The sequence below is a fragment of the Amphiura filiformis genome, chromosome 5 (genome assembly GCF_039555335.1).
Source record: "Amphiura filiformis chromosome 5, Afil_fr2py, whole genome shotgun sequence".
Lineage (NCBI taxonomy): Eukaryota > Metazoa > Echinodermata > Ophiuroidea > Amphilepidida > Amphiuridae > Amphiura > Amphiura filiformis.
Window position 1 is genome coordinate 14,537,473 of NC_092632.1, and position 21,117 is coordinate 14,558,589.

The 21,117-nt window shown below is 36.0% G+C and overlaps 1 protein-coding gene across 1 annotated transcript; it reads left to right on the forward strand.

The window, feature by feature from the left end:
* Positions 1–4,362: 4,362 nt before the first annotated feature.
* Positions 4,363–7,457, forward strand: LOC140152016 (choline transporter-like protein 4). Its single transcript, XM_072174317.1, has 2 exons — positions 4,363–5,118; positions 5,689–7,457. Exons 1-2 carry the CDS (start codon positions 4,363–4,365, stop codon positions 7,210–7,212), a joined length of 2,280 nt encoding a protein of 759 aa, XP_072030418.1. The 3' UTR covers positions 7,213–7,457.
* Positions 7,458–21,117: the final 13,660 nt, after the last annotated feature.

The following is a 21,117-nucleotide window of genomic DNA, read 5'->3' on the forward strand; positions in this document are numbered from 1 at the left end:
ATAGTTTAATGCCCATATCAGTAGTAGATAGCTACTTCATCAATGCCAATATCAGCAGTAGATAATTACTTCATCAGTACCCATATCAGTAGTAGATAGCTACTTCATCAACACCCATATCAGTAGTAGATAACTACTTCATCAATACCCATATCAGTAGTAGATAGCTACTTCATCAATGCCCATATTAGTAGTAGATAGCTACTTCATCAATACCCATATCAGTAGTAGATAGCTACTTCATCAATGCCCTCATCAATAGTAGATAGCTACTTCATCAATACTCATATCAGTAGTAGATAGCTATTTCATCAATGCTCAAATCAGTAGTAGCTACTTCATCAATACCCATATCAGTAGTAGATAACTACTTCATCAATGCCCTCATCAATAGTAGATAGCTACTTCATCAATACTCATATCAGTAGTAGATAGCTATTTCATCAATGCTCAAATCAGTAGTAGCTACTTCATCAATACCCATATCAGTAGTAGATAACTACTGCATCAATACCCATATCAGTAGTAGATGCCCACATCAATAGTATAGATAGCTACTTTATCAATACCCATATCAGTAGTAGATAGCTACTTCATCAATACCCATATCAGTAGTAGACAGCTACTTCATCAATGTCCATATCAGTAGTAGATAGCGACTCCATCAACGCCCGCATCAGTAGTAGATAGCTACTTCATCAATACTCATATCAGTAGTAGATAGCTACTTCATCAATTCTCATATCAGTAGTAGATAGCTACTTCATCAATGCCCATATCAGTAGTAGATAGCTACTTCATCAATACACATACCAGTAGTAGATAGCTACTTCATCAATACCCATATCAGTAGTAGTATAGCTACTTCATCAATACCCATATAAGTAGTAGATAGCCACTTCATCAATGCCCATATCAGTAGTAGATAGCGATTCCATCAACGCCCGCATCAATAGTAGATAGCTACTTCATCAATACTCATATCAGTAGTAGATAGCTACTTCATCAATACCCATATCAGTTGTAGATAGCTACTTCATCAATGCCCATATCAGTAGTAGATAGCGACTCCGTCAACGCCCGCATCAGTAGTAGCTAGCTACTTCATCAATACTCATATCAGTAGTAGATAGCTACTTCATCAATACTCATATCAGTAGTAGATAGCTACTTCATCAATACTCATATCAGTAGTAGATAGCTACTTCATCAATGCCCATATCAGTAGTAGATAGCTACTTCATCAATACATATACCAGTAGTAGATAGCTACTTCATCAATACCCATATCAGTAGTAGATAGCTACTTCATCAATGCCCATATCAGTAGTAGATAGCTAGAGAGGTGAATTATAAATAAAATACTGGAATAACTTACGAATTTTGCGAATTTTCATCCAATCTCATTGGACTTCATCTGGCAACTGCAAAGATTCTCCGGTATTGATCGTAATCGGAGACTGGTCACGTGTCAATCGGCAAGGAATATTAACAATCGACAATCCCAGGCGTGCGACAGTTGGAATCTCAGGCCCCCTCGTTTGTTGAGGGATGGCTTCTCCACTCGTTCCCAAATCGCTTCTCGTACTCCCCGCTCAAACCACCTCTCCTCACGATCTAGAATGATAACATCCTCCGTATCAATTTGGTGTCCGGAAGTTTTGGCATGAGCGTATATAGCAGAATCCGGTTGCCAGTCAGTAGAACTAGGACGTCTATGTTGTCCAAGACGAGCTTTGAGGGATTGCTTTGTTTCTCCTACGTACGCTTCTGTGCAGTCCGGATCCCCACACTTATAACCGTAGACAAGGTTGGACTGTTTGTCTCTGGGGGGCTTATCTTTAACATGCACTAATTTTCCGCGCAATTTGTTTACCGGCTTAAACGCGGTTGTGATGCCGAAGAGTTTATAGATGTTCTTTACTCTTTCAGAGACACCAGCACAGTAGGGGATAGTTATCAGTGTTTTGCGAGTGGCTTGTTCAGAGTCTTCATTGTGGGTTACTGGGGCTTTTTTGGCGTCATTTTTCTTTTGGCCTGCTCAAAGGGCCAGTCCAGGTAACCGCACTTCCTTAAAGCTCCATCAATGTGATCTTTCTCATGCGGAACGTTGATTTCTTCACTTATGATTGTTTCTGCGCGATAGTGGAGAGTGCGTATGACCCCAAGTTTGTGGACGAGTGGGTGGTGCGACCCAAACTGCAGGTAATGATCTGTGTGGGTCGGCTTTCGGTAAACTACTGTTGTGAGCTTCCGTTCGTTGTTAATTTGGACCAAACCCATTGAAGTCAATAATTTGACCCAAATTGTAGTTAAAAATGACCACATTTAGGGTCAAAAAATGATTTGACCCCTAACAGAGTCAGGTGAAAAATAACCCTATTAGTGTCAAAAAATGACTATATCCGGGGGTCATGATTAGAAAATTACCCCTAACGTAGTTAAAATGACTACATTCAGGGGTCCCGGTTTGAAAATGACCCCGGAACGTGGGTCAAAAAATGACTATATTTGGGGTCATTTAAATATGACCATTTTAGGGGTCAATTTAATATGATGTCAACAACTGAAAATGACCCCTATGGTGGTCAAATTTGACTTCATCAGGGTTATTTTAAATTGACCCCCTAAATTAGTCAAAATTTTGACTACCTATTTTTAAGTGTGTAGATAGCTACTTCATCAATGCCCATATCAGTATATACTAGCGACTCCATCAACGCCCGCATCAATAGTAGATAGCTACTTCATCAATACTCATATCAGTAGTATAGATAGCTACTTCATCAATGCCCATATCAGTATAGTAGACACACACTTAAAAATAGGTAGTCAAGCATGGGAGGCGGAAAGCTGGAAGACCTGCTCTGACCTACATTGACATTCTGGAAGGTGACACTGGACTGGAGGCAGGAGACTTCAAGACAACAATGGAGGACAGGAAGTTGTGGAAAGCCATCACAGTTCGAGGACACCACTCGAATTAAGCAAGTAAGCATATAGGATTAACTACCATTACAGCAATATGCCTACTGTAGGTTTAAACAATATTTGTTTATATCGCCCGGCACTATAAGCAGGTTGCACCCATCACCTGTGTATAGTCGTGTTCACACGGTCTGACTTAAGGCACTTATTTTATATTACCGGTAATAAGTCACTATTTATACCGGCAATAAGTCACTTATTACCAGTAATAAGTCACTTATTACCAGTAATAAGTCACTTATTACCAGTAATAAGTCACTTATTACCGGTAATAAGTCATTTATTACCAGTAATAAGTCACTTATTACCGGTAATAAGTCACATTTATCCGACCGTGTGAACACGACTTATGTCTGCAATCATAGATTGAATACAGTATACCGCTCCTTTCAAAGATACTTTAGCAGAATATGAATATTCTAATTACGATCCAGGCCTCATCCCTCAGTGTTCCTTGACATCAATGGTTCAATGCAGATGTATTGCGTGAACGTACTAGTGTATTACGATAAATTCAAAAACTGTTTAAACCTAACTGCTATGGTAGTTAATTCTGTTACATCATCACTTCTACGGCGAATACAAAGCCTGAATGAATGATGACCAGGTGAAGACGTACCCAACAAATGTCGTGTTATATAAAACGTTTTAATAACATTCAGAAAACATTTTTGGAAACTTGATGCAAAACATTCTATCACAATGTTATCAATTGTTGACACAAATATTTTGCAAAAATGTTTGCCAAAATATATATCGCAATAACGTTTGGACAACATTTAAATATTGTTTTAATGTTTATTTCACACGAATCGTTTTAAAATATGTTATATATAGGTCATGAACACATTTTAAAAAGGTTTTTTTTTTTTTCAGGGCTATACTTCATTGTTCACATCTATAAACTCAATGTTATGGTATTGTTTTAATCAAACATATCCATATCCATTTGTTTGCTTGATCCATAAAACAAGCGTTTTATAGCATGCCAAACTTAATCATTAACTTTTCCTTAGTTACATCGTGCACATAGGTGTGCTTTTCATGTTTAACATCCGGGGTCAGAGACGTCAAGTCCACAGTTCAAACATTATATCTAATAGATAAAGACAGTTAAAGACAGTATTGCGCTATAATTATGACGATATCACTTTGGAGTGTTGATACTGTGGGTGTATGTTTTGTATTGTCGGCTACCAAAAACTCGACTTCAAAGTGCATTTTATAGTAGTCAAGAGTTGGTCTCAGTTGAATCAGCCGACTATATGTACTAAGATAGTCCAACATATTCTCGACGGATTTGAATCCCAAGTGGCTCGGCCACGAGCTAGTGTGGTCAAGGCTTTGCATCTGTAGTGTATTTTCAACGCTAAAATGGGGAAGAAAAAAGACAAATCGAAGGAACGGTCCGACTCAATCGGCTCCAATGCATCAAACGCTTCATCAAGATCGAGCTCAAGTAGCATAACCAAAAAGTACGGTAAACCAAAAGAATACGATCCTAGTTTCAATGGACCAATCAAGAACCGTAGCTGTACCGATATTCCGTGCTGTATTCTCTTCGCTGCGTTCATTGCAGGAATGGGAGTCGTTGCCTATTTCTCCTTCGTGAACGGTAACCCAGATACCATCATCTACCCAACTGATTACAAAGGTAATATCTGCAACAGGAGCCAAGAAGTCATCGGCAAACCATACGCCTTCTATTTTGACTATTTAGATTGTCTTGACAGCTCTGTACTCCTTACCCTAAGTTGTCCAAGTATACAAGTATGTCTGCAAGAGTGTCCATCTGAAACGTATTCAATTTATACCAGATATGCACCGTTTCTTTACTTGAATCCTGATTTAATACCACCTGGCACTGTAGATTGGAACGATTTCATCTGTCTTTACGATATAGACCCAGAATATGAAGTTATGACTAATAAGAGACGTATCTACGATCTTCTGCTGGTGGAAGATTGTGCAGGATACTTTGTGGAGAGCGTTGCTATAGGAGGCAGATGTCTTCCGGCAATCTTTGATATCGGTCCTATTGATGATGGGACACCTAATGGAAGGAATGTTTCGGATGACAATATCAATGTTTTGGAGAAACTTGTGGATCTTATTCTGCAATCGGAACAGGTAAGAAGCTTTTTTTGCCACGGATTTTTCGTCAATCAAAATGTATTTATATGGTAAATAGTAAACGGTCAATTTTAAACGAACCCCGTAAGATGTCTTCTCGATATACAACTGAAACAGGAGCAAGGTTCAGACTTACAAAATGTTAAATAATGGAAGCTTTGGGTGATGAACTTTTGGACCTCAATCTAGAGGTCATCGGGTCATCATGCAAGTTAAAAGCTTGAATTACAATAGTTCTAACTAAATTGCTTCAAATGTCTTTACTTAAAAAACAAGTTATAAAAGCAGCAATGCATGGAAGTTGCCATTCAAGTTCCAAATATTAGTTTTTGGGTGACAGATCCCAGGAAAAACAAGGAGCCTTTCTAAAAACAATAGAATGATTATTGTGTTATTTTGGAGCTTAACTTATGAAAACATAATAATAATATATTATAACTCTTTGTTAAACTTTAATAAATCCAGCAAGATTTTGATTGTCAATTATTATGTGTTAAATACATGTCCCAATCATCTATAGTTCGTGACTTGTTGGTTAAACATTTTCTTCTTCTTTATCTCAACCAGATTGCCAATTTGGTAGAAGACTTTCAGACCACCTGGCCATACCTCATCATCGGTATGGTCATCGCCATGACAGCATCCTTTCTCTTCCTCATCCTCCTCCAATGGCTCGCCACCTTCATCGTATGGGGCATCATCCTCCTCTTACTCGGCTTGTTCTCCTGGGGAATATACTACACCTACGACCAATGGCAGTGTTTTGAAATCCCCCGTAATGCATGCATGCCTCTAGATTTCAGCAACCCAGAGTTTAACCTATTTGATATTGATAGCTATTTACGCATCACAAATGTCTGGTTAGGTTTCTTCGTAACACTTAGCGTCGTAGGAGGGATAATCTTATTGTTGGTGCTAATTTTGTTTACTAGAATCCGAATCGCAACGGCTCTGCTGGAAGAAGCTAGCCAAGCTGTGGGTTTTATGCTCTGCAGTCTCTTCTGGCCTATTGTGCCTTTTATTCTGCAAGTAATTTTCATATCTTTCTGGGCTCTCGTTGCCGTGTTTCTTGCGTCAACCGGTGAAGCAACTTATATAGTCATCAATGCGCCAGAAGGATCAGACTTAGTTAATGGTACTAACTGTGATATGGCGGAATGGATGGCAAATGAAAGCTACCCAGCATTATGCGTCTTCCAGAACTATGGACTCCCGGATTATACAATCTATCTGCAGGTCTACATCGTTTTGGGACTCTTTTGGGTTATAAACTTTATAATAGCTCTCGGTGAGATGACTCTTGCTGGTGCATATGCGTCTTACTACTGGGCTTACCAAAAACCAGATGACATTCCAGCATTACCTGTTCTCGCGTCCTTCTGGAGGAGCATTCGGTACCACCTCGGATCTCTTGCCTTCGGATCTCTCATCATCTCAATCATTCAGCTCATTCGCGTCCTGCTCGACTACGTAGAGAAGAAAGTCGGAGCAAAAAAGAACCCAATTACTCGTTTCATATTCTGCTGCTGTAAGTGCTTATTCTGGTGTTTGGAAAAGTTCATGCGTTTTATCAATAGGAATGCGTACATCGAAATCGCAATATACGGTTACAACTTCTGTACCGCGGCAAAGAAAGCGTTCTTCCTTCTCATGCGTAATATCCTCCGGGTAACCGTTCTCAATGGTATAACAAGCTTCATCTTATTTCTTTTCAAGTTTACTATCGCCTTAGGGATGTCTATCGGAGCATTTTACTTCTTTTCTTGGTCGTCTTCCACTGGCAACCAATTTTTTGGCTTAGCAGATATAAACTATATTTGGGCGCCGGTATTGGTAATAGGTCTAGCATCGTATGTCGTATCCGCGGCTTTCTTTAGCGTGTACGATATGGGTGTAGACACTCTGTTCTTGTGTTTTCTGGAAGATCTTGAAAGAAATGATGGCTCTAGCGATAAGCCATATTATATGCCTATGAGTCTCATGACTATTTTGAATAAAAAGAACAAAAAATCAGACGATAAGAAAAAGGACAAGAAAAAGGATAAGAAAAAGAAAAAGACTGGCAAAGTAGACGCTGAAGATAGTGTCTAGCATAATGTTTGCTTTTAGAAACCAAGAATTGTCCCTGTTAGAATACATGTCAAATTGCCAATTCATGAAAGAAAGAAATCACCAAATGTTCCATTTAGGTTTTTACAGCTGTGCGCGCAAGAGTTTGAAGTAAAACTTTGTCTCACGCTAAAGATATTTTCGGGATTAACTGTTGAAGAATCATAGTTTTTAAAGAAGAAAAGAGGGACATTTTCTTCTTCAAAAACTATTCGGCCCAGGTTGATTTCCACTGCATTACAAAAAAGATGGTGGGTAAACACAGGAAAAATAGTTAATATGAAGTTATTTATCAATATAAATCCTACTTGCCCGAACGTATTCACTAGATAATATAGAAAGCTATACTTTTTAGGAACAAATACATTTTCTATTTTAAAGTATGAATCGTATTATGAATCGGTCGCTGTTGTAATTTTAAAAATCCATGATAAATAATTATTTTCAACAGTTCAAAAGTCGGGGTTTTAGTTGATCAAAACATGCGAAAACATCATATTATGCTAGTACCTTCCATTTCCTCGTTAATAGCTTTTGTCATATTTCTCGTTTTTTCTGTACTCACAAGTTTCAAATCCATTGCCAGAATTTTTTGGTCTATTATACTAATCAGTTCTTGCGCAGAACTGTTTGGCAATAATGAATTGCTCATACATGTAGATTTCCACAATAGAAATGGAACTTAACTGAAACTGAAACAGATGCTTTTATAGCCAAGTACTTTGAACTACCTTGCCTTTATAATGTTGAGAATATAATATAGCAAGTGGTTACTACAGGGCGTGTCCCAAAAGTCTCGATACTGTTAGATTATATAGATATTCTACAAAATATTTGAATCTATCATCAACAACTATATCATAGCAGAATAAGATCATGATTTTCGTTGAATTTTCACAAGTAACGAAGGTGAAGAGAGAGGTTTAAGATTAAATTTCACAGTTCTTAATGAGAAACACGCATTTTTGCTTACTAGTACCATGAGTATGTTGCATTTGAGGTGTACATTTGATTGGTCTTGTATGTTGTAATAGGTGAGGAAAATAATTGGTATCTAAATAATTACATGAATTACTCTTTCCAACTATATATTTTGATTTCCACTTGGCCAATCCTTGTGAAAGCTATTACGGTTCAAAATGGTATCGAGACTTTTGGAACACCGCGTAGTTCCTTGTATAAAAGCTATCAAACAAAGACTTCAACATATATATAGGCATATGTGTAAATAAAAATATTCTATAAAGATATTTTAATTAATTAATTAATATTTTAGTTTAATTAATATTTTGTTTTTTGTCTATAGAAGCCTGTAGTAAACAGCAGTGTAGCGTCATAGGGGCACGGGGGGCACATGTTCCCCCTAATTGATTGCAAAATTTAAAAAATCCCATAGGAAAATTGCCTAAAAATAGCTTGTGCAACCCCCCCATCAGACCCGGTATGAAAACATCATATTTGGAATTGATTTGGTTCAAATCTTTAACCCTTTTTATATCATTTTGTTATCAGCATAAAGAAAATGCAAAGTACCAAAATATTAACATATTCTATCACGCTTGGAGCCCCCGAGTCCATTTGACATCAACCTGTTACTTAACCATTATCTGGACCATTATAATATTGAAAAAAAAATTATACTATTTTTGTATTGAAACTAACTTGTAAATATGTATTCAAATAAAATCTTATGCAGACAAAGTATTACTTATTTGCCAATTTCTGTGTTTGTATTATAATAAATGATGTTATTTGAGTACGAATTATTTTGAAAAGCGTTTCCTGGGAAATCCCATTGACTTTCCCAAAATGACATGCAGTTATCATCTGTGGGATACAGCTGACCTAATTGAGCCTGTCCGAACTTTGTACATTGTATCTTTCAAAGCGGATATACTCGAGTTCAAGTTTCAAGAGTTCATGAATGCGTAATCACATATAATAGTAATTTTAATCAAGTCTTGTGAGAGGATCCAGACAAGCTTTTAGTCTGTACAATTTATCAAATCTTGTTGAATGATACACCAGTTATTCTACAAAAATCTTATTTTTAGTTAAAATTGCACATTTTTGTTTTATTATACAGGGGTAAAAATGTCAACTTGTTCCGCCTTGGCAAAAATTGTTATTGTTTGTTTAGCTGATACCAATCAGAAAAATTATACTTTTGTATATCTACTGTGTTACCTACGTAGAGGGTAATCAGATCACATGCCATGGTTGACCATATCATAGACCATTGTTGATCGTTATCCATTGCTCATGTTGAGCTCATTTTAGATGATAAGTATGTCTTTCTTGATTCTCATGTCAAGACAAACAATTTGCCACCATTTTCACCCAAATCGGAGCAAGTTGAAAAAATGAAATTGTTTCCCCTGTATAACCAATGTGCAATTTTGACCAAAAATTGATTTTTCGTATGAATAACTCAACGATATGTCGTTATAGCACAAGCTGTACATTTTTTAAATCCTTCTAATCAGACGAATAACGGTCCAGTGTCACAACCTGGGGTACCTTTGTGTTACATAGTAAAAAAATGAAATGGTTCAAACATTTTGTCTACACATCTCATTTGAAGTGGTTCATCCTCCTGAACATTTTGACACCTCTTTTATGGAAATCGGTTAAAAATTGAGAGAGTGCGGGCAAAAACAATCACAAAGTAGGGAGGATGTAACCCCACCTCTTTTTTCCACATTTACAATCATTCTGAACAAGTTTTGGTCTTTTAAATGAACTTTTGTATTTATTTACTTGGTTTAGATGTCTGGGGGTTCATTTAAACATTTTTTTACTAGATTCAAACTTTTAATGGGGGTTTTAAATCAAATTTACGATATGAATCCCTCCCCCTAATCCTCCTCCCCCTAATCCTCAGCCACCCTTGGCACGTTTCATGCCAAACGTCATAAGAAAATAATTAAAACATATTTTAAAACAGGATAAGAACATGATTAATATCTATAATAAAATACTGAGTTTGGCGACATGGTAAGGCTAAAAACTTCTACGTTTTACATTATTTCGGAAAACGGATTTTTGCGTTGCGTAGAGTAAAGTTGTCCGCACCCCAATAAAACGTCCAATTTTGTTTTTGTTTACGTTAAGGGTGTCAAATTATGTTAATTAGTTTCAAAGCCACTACCAGAGCACCTGCATGCTAAAACTTTTCAGGCCAACACAATACACTATTATGTTGACCAGAGAAGATCCTGTCATCGGTGTGAGGATATTATGCCTGTAGTCTCAACTATTACATGACACAGTAGAAGTATGCCTGTAGTCTCAAACACTGTAGAAACTCAATTAACATCTATTGTTTATTCAACTAATTTATCAACATTAGCATGTATTCTGTGTTTTTATGGAGAACCTATAGTCAACAGTAGAGTGTTTGTTTATTCAATTAGTATGTAAGTGAAACTTTTGAAGGACAAATTAATCAGGGTTGCCAAAAAAAAAATCATAACTTTATGTGAAATAGAGTGTAAGGAAATGTGAATATTTAAATTGTTTCAGCTGCACAGTGGTGTAGCCAGGACTTTTTCAGCGAGAGGGAGAGAGAGAGGGGGTGGGGCAAGGCAAATTTCATGGGGGGGATTGTCACAAATGGACTAAAGAGTACGACAAATTTATCCAAAATGGGCTAACAAATAAAAAGTACAACAAATGCATAGAAATATAAAATATCAGATCAGCCAGCAGGCCACAGGGCCAAGAGGGATGTGAATAAAATTGTGTTCATCTGCTCAGTGATGTAGCCAGGACTTTTGCAGGAGGCGCGGGCAGCAAGGTACATTTCAAGGTGGGGGACAAACTTGGATGAAAATGATAAAAATTAGCTAAAAGGTACAACAAATTTGTCCAAAATGGGCTAAAAAGTACTGTAGAAACAAATGCATAAAAATCTTAAATAGCAGAGCGGCCAGCATCCCACAGGGGCAAGACTTCTCACGGTGGATATGATATGGTGGCAAGAAGACTTGCTTCGATCATGATCTAATTGCAATTTCAAGCCATTGATTTATATGGAAAAGATACTAAATATTATACTTCTAAGTTCTAAATGATAATCTCCTCTCATACCATTAATCACATTAAATAAAACATTTACATGTACACAAAATATAAAAAAATTTACCAATCGCGAAAGACCCTGATCGCGAAAGACGGGTAACCGCTAGTAGAATAAATTAGCCTCAATTTAAGACCTAATTGGATCTTCTAAGTGATGGAATACTCAAGAGACATTGTTTTAAAATCCAAGCTGCACATCAAAATGTAACAAAGCCACCTTTTTGAGTACCCCAATATGTGACACAGGATCTAATCTGGTGTGTCATTCAACAAGATTCAGTAGAGAAAATATTTCATTTTTGCCCGGTATGATTTCAAGATGGCTGCCACTCTATCAAGATAGCCGCCAAAGATGTAAACCATATTTTATTATAATTTAATTTTTCATGATGTACATGAAGTGGAAGCAATAGTTTGCAAGTTTCTACACAAAATTAACACTGAACTCAATATCATGACACAAGAATACGGTATGTAATATGAGTCAACAACAAGATTCCGCAATTTTTTCCTAATTGTTTGGATTATATGTTTTCAAGGCATATCCGGCTTTGAGTTTCGAAGTTTCATTAATATGCATTAGAAATATTCAGGAAAGTTTTCCACGGCCAACACCACTGGCTAACATTTCAATTTTACAGAGTTCCCTGTTCATGCTGTTATAACTCTGCACTGCTGCCTTTTGTTTAATTATTCTCCAGGCCAGGCCCAAATAATTTGTTACCATTCTAGAATAAATCATCACTATTATGGCATACGAGATCACAACATTTCTAAAAATAGCTCATTACCTCAACACAGGCCAATCAGTATCATTAATCTGTACAGATGGTTACTGTATTAGCGCCACCAACTAATCTTCCAGAAACTTATACATGTAACTAAATCTGAATTTCTTGTTCACTTTACTGATTAGCATTTACATCGAATTTCTAGATATTACTTGTACAAACAAATAGAAATAAATATCAGAACAAGTGAAACTAATGTCTGGTGACAAAATACATAACTTTTAACTAATATTATGGAATATTTTGGGGGTACATAACACGCACAAGTTTATAACGGTTTACAATATTTGCTGAACCATGAAATGGTATCAGCCTATAACTGTGTATGTTACTAGGTTACTAAGTTACTAGGTCCCTAGGTTACTAACTAACCATTTGGTCTGAAATGGACATATCTCTAAATGACATGAAGGTATGACCCCATGAGTGGTGTCATATGAAAGAGAAAAACATAAAGAATATAATAAAAATATTTCCAAACGTCAGAGGTCATCCAGGGTCACAGGGGTCAAAAAGGTCATTTTAACCAAAAATGCTCCGATTGAGCTTAAATTTAAATGCAATGATCCTTATGACATTCTAAACATGTTTAAAACATTTTAAAATTCATTTAAGGTCATTAAGGGGTCCTAAAGGGGTCAAAGGTCAAGTTGTTCAAAATGCTCCAATTGAGCTGAAATTTAAACGCAATGATCCTTATGACATTCTAAACATTTTAAAAACATTTTAAAATTCATTTAAGGTCATTAAGGGGTCATAAAGGGGTCAAAGGTCAAGTTTAAACGCAATGATCCTTATGACATTCTAAACTTGTTGCAAATATTTTAAAATTCATTCAAGGTCATAAAGGGGTCAAAGGTCAAGTTGTTCAAAATGCTCCAATTGAGCTGAAATTTATATGCAATGATCCTTATGACATGCTAAACATTTTAAAAACATTTTAAAATTCATTTAAGGTCAGATCAAAGGTCAAGTCAGAGGTCATCCAGGGGTCACAGGGGTCAAAAAAGGTCATTTTAACCAAAAATGCTCCGATTGAGCTTAAATTTAAATGCAATGATCCTTATGACATTCTAAACATGTTTAAAACATTTTAAAATTCATTTAAGGTCATTAAGGGGTCATAAAGGGGTCAAAGGTCAAGTTGTTCAAAATGCTCCAATTGAGCTGAAATTTAAACGCAATGATCCTTATGACATTCTAAACATTTTAAAAACATTTTAAAATTCATTTAAGGTCATTAAGGGGTCATAAAGGGGTCAAAGGTCAAGTTTAAACGCAATGATCCTTATGACATTCTAAACTTGTTGCAAATATTTTAAAATTCATTCAAGGTCATAAAGGGGTCAAAGGTCAAGTTGTTCAAAATGCTCCAATTGAGCTGAAATTTATATGCAATGATCCTTATGACATGCTAAACATTTTAAAAACATTTTAAAATTCATTTAAGGTCATTAAGGGGGTCATAAAGGGGTCAAAGGTCAAGTTTTTCAAAATGCTCGATTGAGCTGAAATTTAAACGCAATGATTCTTATGACATTCTAAACATGTTGTAAATATTTTAAAATTCATTTAAGGTCATTAAGGGGCAATAAAGGGGTCAAAGGTCAAGTTTTCAAAATGCTTCAACTGTAGGTATAGGCCTACCACAATATACTGCCGCAGCCACATGGTTCAGCTATGGTGCGGTTATCGCTCTAGTTTATTGTGTACTGCGACAGCATATTCATTTTCAACTGCTAATTGTTCCGCATTTTTCCTGTTCGGGGAGCCAACAAAATTCCACGAACATCAATTGGTTTAATTAAATCATTCAATTAAAACAATCACGTAAGACACGTTATGAGTCAATAGCAGGAAGTACCATGTAGTGTCAATATCAACAAATAAAGGCAAACTAATAATGATAATATAAGTCAAAATCCGTGATCTTTTTTAGTGATAAGAATGCAACTAACTTACACTTTAAACACCATGCATACAGGCTATCAGCAAAGAATTAAGCAATTACATTTTTATTTACTGTATCTAATAATTTAATGTCTAGGCTACCAGAGGAACTTTAGTTGTTTGCATTTAAAGACCCATTCAGTGATCCCAGTGAAAGGGTACAAAAATTAAAATTGTTTATTAATTGCTTAAAAGTAAAGAATAAGTCATTAAAATTGTCTCCATTTTAGACGAGATCTTTGTCATCTTATCATGAAAGATTGGTAGGGCATTTTGTTTTCCACGTTATTATTATTATTATTATTATTATTATTATTATTTATTTTTTTAGATCAGAATTTCTGTCATCTTATTTATTTCTCCGTCATTTCGTTACCATTCATTCAGGGGTTCTGTAAAATATTGACAGTGACACAGGTCATATTGTTTGCCTTATTTAGCTGGTTATTGAACCTTAGTCATTTTTCCTGAAGCACTTACCAATTTCCGTTCAAAAAGGCTTTGTAAAAAAAACCGCAGTAACGTAAATTACTTTACGTTGATAGTCATGCTTTTTCGCTTTTGACTGAATTTAGGACTTAGGACGTAATAAAATCGCAATCTACTTAAGATAGCATTCACGGTGCGGTAAGTCTATAAAAACCGAATAATTGAGACATTTTGAGAAGGTGACTATAGTGAAAAGAGATGATGAGCAAACAAGTAACTATTGGACGCAAAATGCTAAATAGTTGGTATAATAGGACTTAAACCATGATTAAACCAATATACCCTGAAAAATCAAGTCTAGGTGTTGTAGTTTTGTCAAAATCCGAGATTTTGAATAAAACGCCTGAATCAGCGTTTATTATTACGATGGAATTATTAGTCGAACGCATACACGATGTTCATAACACACAGTACGCACGGCGTGCGCGACGGTGATCTACACAACAAAGGGCCGTACCATAACATGACCGAAGGAGTGGTACGTATTGGCGACATATGCGCTGGTAGTAAATTCCAATTTTCTTTGCTCTGCCGTAGTTGTTCGGCTCAAAAATAAAAGGGATATATCTGACAGTAAAACTAACATTTTATGGCAAAGAAATGCTAATCTATTTTGTATGAAAATGTTATAATATGGCTTTAAATGCTATCGAAAAAATAGCGAAAAAACATGATGCATCAAAAGACTTTCCTACATATTAGTACGTAATGATTGGACGCTAAAAATGCTAAATGCCAAATCTCCGATATAATCCCTACATGCTATGTTACCGTTCCAAATTATGTATTTTAAAAATATTCCAATTAGCTATATTATGAAGAAAAATGCCGAAATTGCACCTCGAATGTTCCAAAAGGTGAATTTCTGAATTTTGTTTTATTTGTCACGTGCTTTTTGTATCAGTCGGAAATTTGTAAAGACCCCCTCCCCCACTGGGCCTTTGATCGTTTATCATAAATGACTTTATATGGAAGATCACAAACCAAAAGGGTAATTGCTTACTCCGAAAGGTCATTTGTCCCAAAGATTTTATAGTCAGAAGGGTCGTTTGTCCAAAAATGTCGGTCATTACTGCGATGATCCGAAAGATTAGGCCTACTTCTCTGAAAGTTTGTTAGTCCGAAATGTTTTTTTTTATTCCGAAGGTTCGAAAATGGTAGTATACTCCAACAGAGCAAAACCATTTTGGAGAAACAATCCTTCGTTTTTCTATTACAGAGTAGACTCGTAGTTATCTATTACTACATTGATGAAATAGTTATATACTATACTACTGATATGGGCATTGATGAAGTAGCTATCTACTACTGATATGGACATCGATGAAGTAGCTATCTACTACTGATATGGGCATTAATGAAGTAGCTATCTACTACTGATATGGACATCGATGAAGTAGCTATCTACTACTGATATGGGCATTAATAAAGTAGCTTTCCACTACTGATATGGGCATTGATGAAGTAGCTATCTACTACTGATATATATGGGCATTGATAAAGTAGCTATCTACTACCAATATGGGCATTGATGAAGTAGCTATCTACTACCAATATGGGCATTGATGAAGTAGCTATCTACTACCAATATGGGCATTGATGAAGTAACTATCTACTACTGATATGGGCATTAATGAAGTAGTTATCTACTACTGATATGGGCATTGATGAAGTAGTTATCTACTACTGATATGTACTATATAGTACATTAATATACCTACCCAGCAAACACAAAACGTTTTCGACATCATTCGCAAAAGGTTGTAAAAGGTTGTCAGAAAACGTTTAAATGTCGGGTTATATATAATATATAAAGGGTACATTAATGGTATAAAACGTTTTCATAACATTAAAAACATTTGTTGGTAATTTACTGCACAGCAAACATACATGTTTTACAGAAAACATTTAAATGCCGGGTTATATAAAGGGTATAAAAACGTTTGAATAACATTCCAAAAACATTTGTGAAAACTTGGTACAAATCATTCTAAACAGAATGTTATTTTGGGGTTGAAAAATATTTTGCCAAAAATGTTTGCCCAAAATATTTACAATAACGTTTTTAAAATGTTTTCTCGACCTTTATATAACCCGACATTTAAATGTTATTAAAACGTTTTGTAAAAAACATTTTAAGAACATTTCTGTGTTTGCTGGGTGCAAATATTTTAACATAATGTTAAATGTTGACAAAATATTTGGCAAAATATGTTTGCACAAATAGTTTACAATAACATTTCGAAAACATTAAAAAAATATTCTTGTAGTGTGTTTTCATACAAAACGTTTTAAACGATTTCATGACCTTTATATAACCTGACATTTTAATGTTATTAAAACGTTTTTACCTAAACCAAAACCCAAAATATAACTTATTTAAAACGTTTTTAAAACGTTTTTGTGTTTGCTGGGTATCTACTACTGATGGACATTCTGGTCACATTCATGAAGTAGACTCGTAGTTTACTAGTTTTACTGATGGGCACCGATGAAGAATATTTCTACTAATGAGAAAACTTTTCGCTCTAGAGGATGACCACTTCTGGTCTTTTAATGCATCTCCTCAATGTCATTTTACTTGTTGTTGTGTTTGTAATGTTGTGCATTTTTATGTAATTGTATTTTGTTTGATGTTGATGACGGGGAAATAAAGATAATTATACTTACTTAGTTACTGATATGAGCATTGATGAAGTAGCTATCTACTACTGATATGGGCATTGATGAAGTAGCTATCTACTACTGATATGAGTACGGGTATTGATGAAGTAGCTATTTACTACTGATATGGGATTATGGGCATTGATGAAGTAGCTATCTACTGCTGATATGGGTATTGATGAAGTAGGTATCTACTACTGATTTGGGTATTGATGAAGTAGCTATCTACTGCTGATATGGGTATTGGTGAAGTAGCTATCTACTGCTGATATGGGTATCGATGAAGTAGCTATCTACTGCTGATATGGGTATTGATGAAGTAGCCATCTACTGCTGATATGGGATTTTGGGTATTGAAAGTAGCTATCTACTACTGATATGGATATCGATGAAGTAGCTATCTACTACTGATACGGGTATTGATGAAGTAGCTATCTACTACTGATATGGGCATTGATGATGTAACTATCTACTACTGATATGGGTATTGATGAAGTAGCAATCTACTATGGGCATTGATGAAGCAGCTATCTACTGCTGATCATGGCATTAATGAAGTAGCTTTCTACTACTGATATGGGCATTGATTAAGTAGCTATCTACTGCTGATATGGGCATTGATGAAGTAGCTATTTACTACTGATATGGGTATTGATGAAGTAGCTATACTGCTAGTGCTGATATGGGCATTGATGATGTAACTATCTACTACTGATATGGGTATTGATGAAGTAGCAATCTACTATGGGCATTGATGAAGCAGCTATCTACTGCTGATCATGGCATTAATGAAGTAGCTTTCTACTACTGATATGGGCATTGATTAAGTAGCTATCTACTGCTGATATGGGCATTGATGAAGTAGCTATTTACTACTGATATGGGTATTGATGAAGTAGCTATACTGCTAGTGCTGATATGGGCATTGATGAAGTAGCTTTCCACTACTGATATGGGCATTGATGAAGTAGCTATCTACTACTGATCATGGCATTAATGAAGTAGCTTTCTACTACTGATATGGGCATTGATGAAGTAGCTATCTACTGCTGATATGGGCATTGATGAAGTAGCTATCTACTGCTGATATGGGTATTGATGAAGTAGCTATCTACTGCTAGTGCTGATATGGGCATTGATGAAGTAGCTTTCCACTACTGATATGGGCATTGATGAAGTAGCTATCTACTACTGATCATGGCATTAATGAAGTAGCTTTCTACTACTGATATGGGCATTGATGAAGTAGCTATCTACTGCTGATATGGGCATTGATGAAGTAGCTATCTACTGCTGATATGGGCATTGATGAAGTAGCTTTCCACTACTGATATGGGCATTGATGAAGTAGCTATCTACTACTGATCATGGCATTAATGAAGTAGCTATCTACTACTGATATGGGTATTGACGAAGTAGCTATCTACTACCGATATGGGCATTGATGAAGTAGCTATCTACTGCTGATACGGGTATTGATGAAGTAGCTATCTACTGCTGTTATGGGTATTGATGAAGTAGCTATATGCTACTGATATGGGTATTGATGAAGTAGCTATCTACTGCTGATATGGGCATTGATGAAGTAGCTATCTACTGCTGATACGGGTATTGATGAAGTAGCTATCTACTACTGATATGGGCATTGATGAAGTAGCAATCTACTGTTATGGGTATTGATGAAGTAGTTATCTACTACTGATATGGGCATTGTTGAAGTAGCTATCTACTAATGTTTGCACAAATAGTTTACAATAACATTTCGAAAACATTAAAAAAATATTCTTGTATTACTGATGGGCACCGATGAAGAATATTTCTACTAATGAGAAAACTTTTCGCTCTAGAGGATGACCACTTCTGGTCTTTTAATGCATCTCCTCAATGTCATTTTACTTGTTGTGTTTGTAATGTTGTGTATTTTTATGTAATTGTATTTTGTTTGATGTTGATGACGGGGAAATAAAGATAATTATACTTACTTAGTTACTGATATGAGCATTGATGAAGTAGCTATCTACTACTGATATGGACATCGATGAAGTAACTATCTACTACTGATACGGGTATTGATGAAGTAGCTATCTACTACTGATATGGGCATTGATGAAGTAGCTATCTACTACTGATATGGGCATTGATGAAGTAGCTATCTACTACTGATATGGGCATTGATGAAGTAGCTATCTACTACCGATATGGGCATTGATGAAGTAGCTATCTACTACTGATATGGGCATTGATGAAGTAGCTATCTACTACTGATATGAGTACGGGTATTGATGAAGTAGCTATTTATACTGATATGGGATTATGGGCATTGATGAAGTAGCTATCTACTGCTGATATGGGTATTGATGAAGTAGCTATTTACTACTGATATGGGATTATGGGCATTGATGAAGTAGCTATCTACTGCTGATATGGGTATTGATGAAGTAGGTATCTACTACTGATTTGGGTATTGATGAAGTAGCTATCTACTGCTGATATGGGTATTGGTGAAGTAGCTATCTACTGCTGATATGGGTATCGATGAAGTAGCTATCTACTGCTGATATGGGTATTGATGAAGTAGCCATCTACTGCTGATATGGGATTTTGGGTATTGAAAGTAGCTATCTACTACTGATATGGATATCGATGAAGTAGCTATCTCTATCTACTACTGATACGGGTATTGATGAAGTAGCTATCTACTACGGATATGGGCATTGATGATGTAACTATCTACTACTGATATGGGTATTGATGAAGTAGCAATCTACTATGGGCATTGATGAAGCAGCTATCTACTGCTGATCATGGCATTAATGAAGTAGCTTTCTACTACTGATATGGGCATTGATTAAGTAGCTATCTACTGCTGATATGGGCATTGATGAAGTAGATATTTACTACTGATATGGGTATTGATGAAGTAGCTATACTGCTAGTGCTGATATGGGCATTGATGAAGTAGCTTTCCACTACTGATATGGGCATTGATGAAGTAGCTATCTACTACTGATCATGGCATTAATGAAGTAGCTTTCTACTACTGATATGGGCATTGATGAAGTAGCTATCTACTGCTGATATGGGCATTGATGAAGTAGCTATCTACTGCTGATATGGGTATTGATGAAGTAGCTATCTACTGCTAGTGCTGATATGGGCATTGATGAAGTAGCTTTCCACTACTGATATGGGCATTGATGAAGCAGCTATCTACTACTGATCATGGCATTAATGAAGTAGCTTTCTACTACTGATATGGGCATTGATGAAGTAGCTATCTACTGCTGATATGGGCATTGATGAAGTAGCTATCTACTGCTGATATGGGCATTGATGAAGTAGCTTTCCACTACTGATATGGGCATTGATGAAGTAGCTATCTACTACTGATCATGGCATTAATGAAGTAGCTATCTACTACTGATATGGGTATTGACGAAGTAGCTATCTACTACCGATATGGGCATTGATGAAGTAGCTATCTACTGCTGATACGGGTATTGATGAAGTAGCTATCTACTACTGATCATGGCATTAATGAAGTAGCTTTCTACTACTGATATGGGCATTGATGAAGTAGCTATCTACTGCTGATATGGGTACTGATGAAGTAGCTTTCCACTACTGATATGGGCATTGATGAAGTAGCTATCTGCTACTGATCATGGCATTAATGAAGTAGTTATCCACTACTGATATGGGTATTGACGAAGTAGCTATCTACTACCGATATGGGTATTGATGAAGTAGCTATCTACTGCTGATACGGATATTGATGAAGTAGCTATTTACTACTGATATGGGCATTGATGAAGTAGCTATCTACTACTGATATGGGCATTGGTGAAGTAAACATCGCAAAAAAAGTAACTAACCCTCCCTTAAATAATGGCCATTATTCAAAAAGGGG